This window comes from Haliaeetus leucocephalus, unplaced genomic scaffold (genome assembly GCF_000737465.1).
Source record: "Haliaeetus leucocephalus isolate CR32 unplaced genomic scaffold, Haliaeetus_leucocephalus-4.0 Scaffold517, whole genome shotgun sequence".
Lineage (NCBI taxonomy): Eukaryota > Metazoa > Chordata > Aves > Accipitriformes > Accipitridae > Haliaeetus > Haliaeetus leucocephalus.
The window spans coordinates 1,688,111-1,701,336 of record NW_010972953.1 but is presented as its reverse complement, the minus strand read 5'-3'; the positions used below and the strand labels follow the sequence as shown (position 1 = coordinate 1,701,336).

The 13,226-nt window shown below is 44.3% G+C and overlaps 1 protein-coding gene across 2 annotated transcripts in view; it reads right to left on the bottom strand.

Annotated features, from left to right (window-relative positions):
* Positions 1-1,194: 1,194 nt before the first annotated feature.
* Positions 1,195-13,226, bottom strand: part of KIAA0319L (KIAA0319-like ortholog) — a 32,882-nt gene continuing 20,850 nt past the window's right edge. The window contains exons 10-21 of one of the 2 annotated variants that reach the window (XM_010575992.1): positions 12,484-12,607; positions 11,250-11,382; positions 10,156-10,304; positions 9,684-9,835; positions 9,354-9,492; positions 8,845-9,004; positions 6,560-6,702; positions 5,449-5,571; positions 4,815-4,905; positions 4,368-4,459; positions 2,137-2,334; positions 1,195-1,993 (exon numbers count right to left, since the gene is read on the bottom strand). In XM_010575992.1, the coding sequence (XP_010574294.1) occupies positions 2,147-2,334; positions 4,368-4,459; positions 4,815-4,905; positions 5,449-5,571; positions 6,560-6,702; positions 8,845-9,004; positions 9,354-9,492; positions 9,684-9,835; positions 10,156-10,304; positions 11,250-11,382; positions 12,484-12,607 (1,494 nt within the window). In that variant the 3' untranslated portion in view covers positions 1,195-1,993; positions 2,137-2,146. Of the gene's footprint in view, positions 2,335-4,367; positions 4,460-4,814; positions 4,906-5,448; positions 5,572-6,559; positions 6,703-8,844; positions 9,005-9,353; positions 9,493-9,683; positions 9,836-10,155; positions 10,305-11,249; positions 11,383-12,483; positions 12,608-13,226 lie in introns of both variants that reach the window. The other variant, XM_010575991.1, reaches the window with a different exon arrangement.

The following is a 13,226-nucleotide window of genomic DNA, read 5'->3' as shown; positions in this document are numbered from 1 at the left end:
AGGAGCAAGAGGCCCAAAAAGCACAAGCCCCGGGGACCAGAAACAGTGAGAGTCCAACAGCTCTCCTCTAACAGCACAAACCACTTTCAGGCACAGTCCCAGGACCACGCCTGATCCATCCCTGCAGCTTCAAAACCTCATTTTCTTGTAGTCTGTTCATCTTACATCAAAATGAAGGGAAATGCATCAGAGGGTGGCGTCACCCAAGAGTTAAGCATCCGGCCATCATACAGCTCACAACAGCAGCTGCAGCCAGCACTGGGCTCTGCCCCTTTGAGGCACAACACAGGGAATATCCTGCTGTCAGCCCTTCCAGTCCCAGTGTGTGGTCCCAGGCAGGCTTGGAGGGAAGGAGCCGTTGGGAGAGCGGGTGCTGGAGCAGCCCAGGAAGGGGAAGCCTGGCTCGGAACAGCGGCTGTGCACGAGACAGACAAGCCGGAGGGTGGCCTGTGCTGTGACGCAGGCAAGCGAGAGGCAAGCCCCGTGCCTGCCACGGAGTCGAGAGGGTATGAAGGTAATGCCTCGATACTCAGGAGAGCAGCAGGCTCCAGTGCTGGTGCCTGAGGAAGACAGCTGATTGCCCAGAAAAATAAACTTAGCAGCAGCCATGACTACATTCAGCGAGGGAACATTCCCTTGCATTCAATAGTGTTTAATCTTCATCTAGCTCAACACAAATCAGTAGTGCAGCAATATAAATACAACCAAGGAGGTTAAAGCCTTTTGGCTTTCATAGCTCAAAAAAAAAGCCAATGAAACAAGTTTCCAGTTTTTAAATTAAACACCAAGAAAGGCAATAAACTGCCCACCCATCCACAGAGGAGCAGTGGCATCCTTCATGCCAGCAAGAAGCTGATTTCTGCCCAAGGACAGGGGGGCAACTCATGAAAGCAGCACAAGTGAGGTAAAGAAGCGGGTATGGGAAAGGACCACCACACGCCTGCCTCCCAGAGCCCAGGCAGCAGAGACACAAGGCCACTTGCTGCTGGCACTCACCATATGATGCCCTTGGGTACCGAGAGTTCCCTTTTCCACCGACTAAAGAACACCAAGTGTGTACTTCGCACTGCACGAAGGGCTCTTCAGCCGTAACAAGAGGCCACTAAGCTGCCAGCCAGAGGGAGCAGCCAGCTGCTGGGAACTGAAGATACCAACCCCTGTTTGCCCGGTTTGTGCAAATTTTAGGGAAAAAAAAAACCCAAACCACAGTATATAGCATTCCGTAACTGAGATATGGTTAATGTCCAGACTCACGGACGGCTTGGCGACCAACAGAAGGTGCTGGGGCCACTGAACAACATCTCACAGCTTTGGAATTAAGCCAGACATTAGACACAGGTACCAAAGGTGGGTGTCCCCTCCCAGCTCTGATACCCAGCAGCAGAGCTTGCTGCAGGAGGGGGTCTCCTAGCCCAGCCAATTACCACAGACAGGTCAGCTTTTCACATCTGAACAGGCACCATGTCATCAACACTCCCAGGGAGAAGAGCCTGACAGTAATTTAGAATAGCTACAAAACCCTCTCCTACCTGCAAGCTGATGGAGTGTGACCACAGTGTTTAGATTCCCCCTCCTCTACACTCCAAAAGCAGCCAAGTGCATGTGAGAGGACAAGTCTAAATTAAAATAGTGCTTAAACCATTAGGGAAGGTGGGAGTAAAAGAGAAGAAAGCTGTTCGACAGCAAAAGTAGCCCGTGGTAGGCTACTGGAGCCTGAAGGGAGCTCGGAGCACAGCTCAAAGCACAGCCTTGACCTTCCTTCTCTGAGGAGCTCCCAAGGCAAGCGAGCTGCAGGTCCATAGGTGTTTCCTCCACTGCAGTCTGAGGTGGGCTAGGAGGGTCCTGCACATTCACAGTTGCTTCAAGTGGTTCTGTCCTGCCGCTCTCCAGATGCCAGCTCTGTCCTTTTCTGATGCTTCGCCTGGGGTTCACAGTTGCCTTCTCCTCCCTTTGATTCCCCTTGAAGTTCAAATTCAAGTACAACCAGTTTTAACTGAATGAAAAGAAACCCACAAAAACAAAGTTATTTTCTGTGAAACGAGTTAGCAGCGTTGTCCTAATCAAACTGGCCTCCAAAGGCCTTTGTAGGATAGGGACGGGAGTGGCCTTTCCCACTGAGCTCCAGCAAAAGGCCACCTGAGGGGAGCTATAGGATTTCCTCCCTCTGATTCTTGGGTTTGAGCATCACTTGTCCATTGCGCAAGGAGCCATTCTGGCTACGCAGCAGTTTCCCTTTTTCACGGTCAGGCCACGTGAAGATGGCTTCATCGCTGTCCAGTTCAGACTCCGAGTGCATCAGGCTAGTGTTGAGGACCTGGGCTTTCTGTCTGCCACCTTTAGAGGAGAGAGATTCCCAGGTTAAAAATACTTTTAATACTGGTCAACCACCTCACCTTACTCCACTCCCTAAGTTTCCTTTTCCTATCATGTCAAAGGGGCAGCCTCATCAGACTTTCCTGTGTCTGTCACTTATTCCTTCAAATGCTGAAGCCAAAGTGATCCTGTTTCAGATACTCTGGCATGACAGAGGTCACACAGACACTTCAAGTATTGCAAAGCACAACGAACAGGTAGGAAAGTAAATTATGTTACCAGAAGGGGCTGGGAGTATACATGGGAGCTTTGTCTCCCTGACCTTGCTCGGGGCATTGCCTAGAAAGCTCTCTGAGGGCTAACGGCTGTAGTAAAGAGAATATGCAGGTGCAAGAGGGAAGATAGCCGTGCTCTTACTACCTTCCCTACTCCCATCTCTGCTTCTCTTGCCTGCAAGGGAAGAGAGATAAATTAGCGGGCTGAATTTAGATTAATGCACAAGGACAGGAGAGACACATTTACTGATATTGTCAGCAAAGGAAATATTTAAATTTAGCTTTTCCTTAATGGAGAAATGCAACATTTCCTCTGTTAGCAGAATGCTCACTGGACATATCTAGCAGGGAAAAAGACTTTAGTCAGCAGCCAGCCTCAGAAGAAGCAAGATGAGTTTAGTTACCAGAGAGCAAATAGTTGAGGCACATTTGCTACAGACTGCAAAACAATGAGCCCTTTCTTTAACAGTGGGGCTCTTCTGCTCGAGGTGACAGATGGTCAGATTAAAGCAGAGTTGGGTGCTGAGGGAGGAAAACACACCCAGTTTTTCTTCAAGGGTATCTGTATTTGTGCAGTTGGGATGGCTGGCTTCTCAGAGGAATTGTCTGATCAGCTCTGTTGCTGCAATGCCCTCCAATGCTGCTGTTAGGCACTGTTCACTTTGCTGGAACACCATTAAATGGGATAATACTAGGATGAGCAGTTATTTTCCACTAGCAAACAAGGATCAGGGACTATTTTCCACACGCAGTTAAAATAACCCCTCCTCTAAACAAAACCAGGATGCACACTCTTATTTGAAACATGTATTTCAGCAGCTGAAGTGCTCCCTGGCATTTGGTGCGGCTGTGCTTTGCACATACATTCCCACATTTCCCTCCTTTCCTGGTCAGTCAGCAGGTGAGCACAGCTCAGTTCAGGTATCAGATACAATCGCAGCAAAAATGCTCCAGCCTGAAATAACTCAATGATCTTTCCAAAGCACCTGACAAGCACTCTCCAGGACAGCAATGCAGGAAAATGCTGGCTAAGAACACTGAAGACAAACGACTGCCTTTCTGGAATGGGCCAACAGGCCTGTAGCCACACAGAGCACTGAGGACTTCATGGGTCTCCCTCCTAAGATAAGCATCTGCTTCCTGGAAAAATTAGAGTATGAGCTAAAGCGTGAAACTTTCAGAGCCTGATGCTCACAAGGGCAAAAATGAATAAATTTAGGAACAAGTCACATGGGGTGGGAGAGTAGGGGGGCAGAAATAAACATCGCTCTCTCAGTCCATGAGTATTTTCAGGTTGCTTTCAAGTGGCCCTTTGCTTACCAGCCAAAGTCGATCAGTTTAGTGAAATGCTTAGTGACACTAAATTCATGCTTTGCTGTAGAGCACGGCCAAGGAATTGCATGTTGGCAAGAAGCAAACTACCAGAACCTGGTGGAAAAAACTTTAGAGCAAGAGAAATTATAGTAAGGACCCAGTTTGGGGCTTCCTGGATCAGACCGGTCTCTGCACAGCTTACACGCATCCACTTACTACTTCTGTGATATGAAGTGGAGACATCAGGACCAGGCCAGTTTCACTCCCAATTTCTAAACCAAAGCAGTTAGATAACTTGACTAAATACCCTGTATACAGATCTGAAACAAGCTCTTAGATCTTCTGAGACTCGTCTGTCAGTGCCTAACATCACGTTTGTTTCACTCTGTGATTTTAAGTCCACTGAGGAAGAGTATTCTTAGTCAGCATTCTGGAAACGCTGAGCTCTTCCCTCTCATGTTTTACCTGCTTTGGGATTTGGTTTTAACTCCAGGCTTTCTTGATCCGTTGCATCCAAAATCTTGTATTTGCTTTTTCTTTTGGATTTTCCTTTTCGTCTAAAGGGGAAGAAAAGGAATTAAGAGGCAGTCCATTTCTAAAAAAGCCAGAAGAAAAAACAACTCTGATCTTCAAAGCTAGAGTACTTATTTCAGATTATGTTCATATCACAAAGCAAAACATTAAAAACATTGCTTTAGTTGCACATTTATAGGCTAATCCAAATCTTGCTTCTTAACTAAACCCAGAGCTCTAGGACTTCAATGTTTCACTTGAAACACCAAGTGACAAAAACTAACATCCCAGGGCTAAGCAGATGACCTGCTGGGATGACGGGTTTGAACCTTTCACCTCCTAATGCAGCTACTTGGCTCTGAAGCACTGATACAGTGGGGGTTATGGCCTCAGTCCCACCTCTTGCAACAGCAGATCACCATCCAGGATAAGATTCCAAAGGCAACCACAATGACGAAAGATGCAATGATCACATACAGCACACTCCACTCTGAAAGCAAAACACCCCAGAGATAAAGACGTTTTGGCACCTCATACAGTTGACAGTGTGTGCTTTAGATGACTATTCTTGGGAAAGAAAAAGGCAGGCCTGACCCTCTGCAGAATTAGAGGCTAGCATCCATCACTGACAGGACCACTAACTCACCTACAGAAGCCAGAGGCTTGAGATCCAGCATGCGGACTCGCTGCACAATAGCATTTTTCAATGTGTGTTGATTTATAAAATTTGCTTTCCTGTGGCAGGAAAGACTCTGTAGAGGCATGACAGAAAAGAGGTGTGATTTATACACTAAGAATGGACTCAACTCTTTTGTGAGTGTTCACTGAGAGGATCTGAAGAGGAGTCGCTCCCCTATCAAATATCGCCTGCCTAGAAGATATGTCTAGCGAGACCAGGGCAGGGACTATCTCCTTGCGTGAGCATCATGTCAGAGATACTGGGAGAAAGCAGGTACCTGTTACTCTGCCTACCCTGGGTTTCAAACACTGTTTGCTTTCCGAAGATGAACAATCCCAGGGAGGTTGCACGTACCACAGTTGCTTTCACCGTCCCCCATCTGCACCCTGATGAAGTTCTCCATCCAGAAGGGGTCACAGACGCAACGCTTGGTGAAGGAGTCACAGCGCCCATGCTCAGAGCAGTTCAGCTGACACGCTAGGGACCAAAATCAGCAAGGTGAACTAAATAACTCGCATGTGAGGCAAAAATAGGACAGTATAGTTCAATAGAGCCAACCCCCCATAGGCTCTAACTTGCATCTAGTCACTCTGTAGTTCATCCATAGCTTAGCCGTAATTGCAAGCAGTAAGAAGTGCAAATGTAAGCACCCAGGCTTCGTGCCAAACTAAGAAGCCCCACCTCACTAAGAACGTAACACACAACATGCTAAGAAAAAACATGATTTATTAGGCAAAATTTAATATAGAAGTTATGGTATTTGTGTATTTGTTAAGTAAATGTTTTTAAATAAGGTTTTGATTTTCAAATTCAAACCCAGCCAGTGAGACAGACAAGCAGCAAACAGATCCTTTAGAGGGATCAAACAGAACCAAAGAGTGGCTTTTGAAGGCCACAAAATCATAAGATCAGGAAGTCATTAAAATAACAACATAATTCTAGTTTAGAATGTCTAGCTGATCAGCAAATATTCCTCACAGGATGGAGCTCATAGAAGAAAACCAGTGCTAATGTAAAATTGTAAAAAAATGATAGCAGGGAAACATTTCCTTCACTTATGCACATGCTGCAGAGAAAACGAGTATGTTCACAGCTGCCAAGACCTGTAGTTTTATTCTTTTCTGTATGACACTCATTTCATTGGCTGTATTCCATTAACACTATATTTTAGTGTCTTAAGTATCAATCTGCTTTTGATTTTGTGAATTCTTATCTTCCCAGCAACATTACAAGTAACCATTTATATGAAGCTGAATAGTGAACAGACAGAATCAATTAGTAAATAACTGATTAATGTATAGTCTAACAGACTTATTTTTCTGTTTCCCATTTACTAACATATGAAAGCTACTGGAGTGTATGTGTGTGTGCATGCAGGTGTTTTTAAGCACGCATGAAGGTCCTTATTCTGGGAGGCATCTGAGAAGGGAAAAGATGTTAGCTTGTACCACAGACTCTTACTTACTGACTGTATTAATTTCTAATGCTCGGAAGATGAGGAAGTCTGACTGTTGTTTCCGTAGTTCGTTTTTTAGTGTCCAGGCTACCTCTCGTCCTTTGAATATCTGATGGGGAGGCTGGTTCTGCACAAAAAACACCATCTTCGTGCTGGAAGTCAGACAAAAATTATTATCTGCTGCTTCTCCAAACATCAGGTAGAGAGCCATTTTCCCCAGTCTGTCATTAGAGGGACTTATTTAGAATCCCAAATTTATTGTAAGATTAGACTTCTGGCTCCATCTTGAAAGCAATAAAGGTAGACCCAGTCATACAGTAGAAAACCCCTTCAGGACATCTGATCCATCCATATTTTCAAAACTAGGGCTGGACTGTTCTTGAGCTTGCTAATGGTTTGCTAATATCAAGCACATCTTTGAACCCCCAAACTTTAAGGTCCCGCCATTTTCATAATCTCCTCCCTCCCTCACTGTGGGATCCTTAGACCTTACTACACATGGAACTTGGGGGCTCATTTAACTGCTCACCACAAACCTCCAGCATCAGAGAAGTCAGTGAGGGTTTACTGCCTTTTGCAAAGCTTAGTTTGAATGCGCAAAGCGTTAGAGCCAGAAAAAAGCACAGGTGTAGAGGATACTGTATTCTGCATCTTTTATTGCATTAACTTTATGATAGAAGAACTTGCTCCCCTAGGCTTGCTAGCCTTGCAGAGCTCTGTGTATCCTTCAGATGCACAAAAGGATGCAGGGATGTTTCAGATTTATTATTACCAGTGAGCCTATGAGTCAACAGGATATTAGTGAAGCCCTCAGAGTATGTGGAAAAAAACAGCAGCTGGGGGAAAAAGATCTTTTTTAAACAGTACAAGTTACTTTGATAGTTGAGGCAAAAATGGGATCTTAAAGCCATCTGTCAGAAAATAATCTCTGCTCTTTTATAACACTTCCCACTCTTTTGTCTACTTAATAAACATATAAACAGATGAAGCATTAATTACAAGAATCCTTTACTTGCCTTACTCAGTGAAGAACAGTGGCAACTGGCCTGGCCATGGCAGAGATAGAAAGGTATTACAACAGAAAGTGCTGGCTCTTCTGTTCTGAGCTCTTTAGGTTTGCACGGACAATGAATTCTGATTTTACTGCTACAGCAGGCAACGTGGACATGAAGGAATCGATACATTACTGAACTCAGGGAAGTCTAAAGTATAACTGCAGATTTATTGCTGACAAGCTGCCTGACTTAAAGCACGGAAAAAGATTTAAGGGACATGCTTAATCTACCTTAAAACTACTCCACTTTTAGTAGAAATTAAGCGCAATACTGCACTTATTTCAACAGATTACCACTCTGCCCTTGGGAAGCTTCATGCTATGCCACTCACATGCATGTTCAGGCATCCTCAAACACACCTACAGTAACGATGGACTGCCGTTAGTATGGAGATATGTGCAGCTGTTGCTGTGACAACGCTACAGCACCAGTCAGTGAAGTTTTCTGCAGAACAGTGAATTTCCCAGACCAGCCATTTCTGCAGAGGTGGAAAGCTGAACTCGACCGGGTACTTTCATGACAAAGCAGCATGGCCAGGATCCAGCTGGGCTGAACCACCCCTTGTATGACTTGCTGATTGCTGTACTTGGAGCTGAGCAACATTGTCCAGGCAGGCAACATGACCCTGGCCTACAGCCTTTCCTATAAGCAAACTTCCACTTGTTTAGAAGAGACCAGCTAAATAGCAATCAAACCCAAGTTCTCCTTTTCTCTTCAAACAAAAAATTACACTGGTTTTCAACATTTTATTTTACATTAAATTGAAGCAGTTGTGTAGGCAGTAAAGCTAATGTAAAACTACAAAGTTGGCATGCAGGGCTACTGCTAAGGGGATTGCTACACCACCACCTCTGGTGTGGCATCAGTGTTTTACCAAACTACTCCTGTACCAAGCCCCATTATTTCTCCAGTTATAAATGACAGCTGTAGAACATCCTTCAGATAGTCTTCACAATTTTCAAAAACAAGTAAGATTAGCTCTTATTTCACAGATTTGGGGGCAAAAACATTTGCAGCAGCAAACAGCTTTTGAGGACAATGCACCATCTCCAGAGGGGAAAGATGCCCAAGACCTGCTTGGCAACACACCTTCGCCTACCCGAGCAAGCAGGAATATCAATTTTAAGCAACATCTCCATACATTCCGATTATCCAATCTGCTTCCCAAAACAAAACAGCCCTTGGTTTACTAAAGCCTCAAGCAATCCCCCTCCATGTACACTCACAGAAGAACTCTACCTTTGTTCGGTGTACGGCTGGATCTTCTGCACAGTAATGTCCGAGTCGAGGACCCCCAACAGAACGCCTATTTGTCGGATGAACATACCCTTCTGCCTCTCAGTCAGCTGGCTGACATTAACATCCAGAATTATCTCCACAAGGTTATTTTTCCTAGGATCTAGTGACAATGTAGATAATGCAGATCTTTAGCAATTCTTTTTAACAGTCTGGGTACAAGTCAGGTTTCTAGTACCCTTTCAGAATGTTTCTGCTTTGAACACAAAATTACAGAATCTCAATGTAGGAAGGGATACAAGTCTATGACTTTCACAGGTAATGGCAAGCAGTAAGAGTCAGCCCCCCAGAACCACATGAAAACACAATCACATCCTCCAAAACCTTTGACCTTTTATAGTTCTGAGCTGGACTAGACTACACACTTTATCTCGGTACACTGTATCCAGATGAACAGAGGGTTTGCTAGTGCACTGTAGGCAAATGTGGTACAGCACAAAACCCAGCCTCACCAGGTTTGACTTCCACTGTGGTCCTTTCCACATCACTCTCTCCTTTGGCATCTGTTACTCTGAGGTGGAATGTGTAGGTTCCTTCTACCAGATTAGACAGGAGAAGTACAGGATGATGGTCTGAATTATTTAAGACTTCCTGGAAGGCAGAGCAAAATAAGTATCAGGAAACAAAAGGATCAAACTAGCATGATATATCATCATACTTAAGGATATCACTAAAAGGTAACAGGTGCAATGATCAGCTTTACATTTCCTCAGGAGCTGTCAATGCTACCTCTCACTGATTTTTGTGATGCTGCAGACTACCATTTAAAAAAGAAACCTCACCCCAGCTGCAGGGCTCCCCTCATCCCGGGTCCACAAGTAGCTGACAATTCCCTTATCATCAGAGGACTTCGATCCATCCAACTCAGCTGTATTTGTGGGCAAGGTGATTACAACATTACCAGCAATCTTTGCAACTGGTGGCTTGTTTATCTCTAATCAAACAGAAAGAAAGCAGTTGGAGAAAAATCTGGTAACACCCAATCAAAAACTACTGCATTAGGTCTCCACTGTAACCCCGAAATCCCTATCTAACCCTGGGGGAAGAGAAGGGAAATCACATACCGTGGGATTCAGCTGAAGATACTGTTCCCCCAGAAAAGGTTAAACCCCCGACTTAAGGAGGGCCATTTTGGTGCTGTCGACATTATTTTTCACCCATTCCTTACTCTTATTGTGCCTCTGAACACAGGTTTTGCTGAACTGCTCAGAGATAACCTGTGTCTCAGGCCGCTCTGCTCATGGCTGGACATACCTTCTTTGACAATGACGTTGACCGAGCTTTGGCTCTGCAAGTTCCTTTCATCTTTAACTGTTAGAGTAAACTCATATGTCCCAACTTGAAGGCCTGTTACAGTGGCAATGCTGCTGTTGGCATTCTCCAGCTTGACACCATCTGGGCCCCTAACCAAAGCACAAGAGGATCAGTTTAAACTTTGCATAGACCATGGGAGCTAGCCTCACAGCGAACAGGATGCTCAGGCTCAAGGCAGAGTTTACGGGGATGCAAACAGACAGTTGCTTGGAAATAGAGAGTCCATGACAAAAAGCAAAATTATTTTCATAGAATCATAGAATGGTTTGGGTTGGAAGGGACCCTAAAGATTGTAATTTTCTCCAGTTATGGCAAGATAATCAGAAGAGGAAGTGCAACATCCAGAACAAAAAGCATAATTTCTGGTGGTTTAGTATTTTGGTTATTTTTAAACCAGGGGAGCACTGATACCAGTATTTAAGTAGGGTTTACAAAAAGTGGTACTTTCAGCAAAATTGGCTCGTGAACTGCACAATAAGCCATTTTTTTTTTAAGAACAGGTATACAGCAAAAATAGTTCCTTCATTTATAAGAGCTTTGCACAGACTTTGCATTAGCAAACAGAAAAAGCTACTGCAAGTTGCTCATAGGCTTTTTCCTGAATTCCCTAAAGCACTTCAGGGAATTTAGAACCTGAAGGGAAGCATGACAATGAGAAGAACACTGCCTCATTCAAACATACTGAAAAAACTTCAAGTTAGAAGACCCTGCTGTTGTTTGATTACAAGAGTCACTCTCTTCACAAGACCAAGACCACGTGTGAATCAAACATGGTTGGTCTCCTTTACAAGCCACAACCATGCTGAGAACAGGAATCAGGCCTAGAGATGAAGGTAAAGCTATTTCTAATGCTCAAACAAAACTCCATGTCTCCCCAGTAAATCATAAATCCTTCTCTCATTCTAGTCACTGGTAAAGCTTATCAGGCCCAATGTGACCAGGATTTAACACAAGGGATGTATGTGGGGGTGTGTCTTGTTTTAAATGAAAGACCCAGATACTTGCGTAAGAACAGTCCAGAAGATGCTACATACTGTGTTTTTTCCCAAAGAAAAGAGACTATCTTCTGGTCATCTGAGCTCTTGCTGCCATCTAGAGTGGTGCTGTCCACAGGAAGAGTTAACTCTTTATCTGGACCAGCATCTGCCTTTGGGGGCTTATTGTTCTCTGAAAAAGGATGCAATATTTTTTCATACACATGCCATAAAAGGTTGACCTTAAAACCCCAGCATTAAGAATTTTCCCCATGGTCCCTAGTATATTTCTTGCCCACTGTCTCAACCTTGTAGTCAGAGAAAGTGAGGTTAAAAGCAGTTAAGAGTTCAGATCAGTGTTTCATTCAGACATCTGCAATAAAATGAGAATGAAATCTAGGAGTTCTGATTTTTGCTCTTGTTCTCTAAGTACTACTCCACTTTTCCTGCTCTTGTCCCAGGACCTAGCACTGTGGGTAGAGACAGCTGCTTGGAAATACAATCCTGCCATTATGGTGAGATAACTTCAGTTAGACTACATCGTGTAAAATAAGAGAACAGCCTAGAAAGGTAATATGCTGTCCTGGTTTCAGCTGGGATGTAGTTAACTGTCTTCCTAGTAGCTGGTACAGTGCTATGTTTTGAGTTCAGTATGTGAAGAATGTTGATAACACTGATGTTTTCAGTTGTTGCTCAGTAGTGTTTAGACTACAGTCAAGGATTTTTCAGCTTCTCATGCCCAGCCAGGGCACCTGACCCAAACTGGCCAACAGTGTATTCCATACCATGTGACGTCCCATCTAGTTTAGGAACTGGGAAGCGGGGGGCAGGGATTCGCCGCTTGGGGACTGGCTGGGTGTCGGTTGGTGGGTGGTGAGCAATTGCCCTGCGCATCATTTGTACGTTTCAATCCTTTTATTACTACTGTTGTCATTTTATTAGTGTTATCATTATCATTATTAGTCTCTTCTTTTCTGTTCTATTAAATCGTTCTTATCTCAACCCAGGAGTTTTACTTCTTTTCCTGATTTTCTCCCCCATCCCACTGGATGGGGGGGAGTGAGTGAGCGGCTGCGTGGTGCTTAGTTGCTGGCTGGGGTTAAAACACGACATATGCCTAGAAACTTTCTTTTGTTCATTTAGCAGTAATATACCAGCCCAGAATGGTCCTAAATTAGAGCAGCTTTTCTGAAAGCAGCACACAGCTACCATAAGGGCTAGAGTATGTCAACAGATTGATGCTCACCTCTAACCCCTGGAATAGAAGTGGCAAAAGCAGCTAAAGGCAGCTTACCTGGCTGGACTATCACAGTGACCTCTGCAGTGGACTGGTGCCCAGCAGAATCAGTCACTATTAGCTGGTAAGTGTAATCACCTTCTTGCATTGCAGAGAGCTGCAAGACTGGTGTCCTCACCCCCTTAGAGGAAAAATATATTCATGTATTAAAAACCATCCTTACACAGATGATGATGAACCAGAAGACTCTGCTTCTAAAACAACTATTATCAGCAGATTCTAGGGGCTTATTACTAACTCCTGCTATGGGGCCAGAAGCCTGTGCCACTTAAGCATGCAAGACACTTACAGCTAAATTTATGCACAGCAACAAGGACACTGTTTTGGAACGTAACAAGTGTAATGCCATATAGGTGTTCAGACCTTCCGAGATTCAATAATTAGCAACTCAGGCAAAACCTCTGGGGAACGCTGTGCAAATCGTACACATTGTGAACCTGATTCATGGCCTTTCTTATTCCATAAATGTGACAGTAGTAATAATCTTTAAAAGAAAGCAAGTTCCAGCTTTTACTGTTTAGGACTGAGGAGTGTCTGGCCAGTATCAAAGTTTAGACTCCAAGGTCCAACTCAAAAGATCCAGTCCATTGTGTCTGCCCAGCTTAGGAAACACACAACCTGGCACAATGGGTTATCCTGTGCATCTAAATGCCATCCTGACTGATAGTTACCTAAAAGATCACACAGTCTGGCTTCCATACCTGCTGATAGCACTTAAGCATCCCTACTATATCATAATT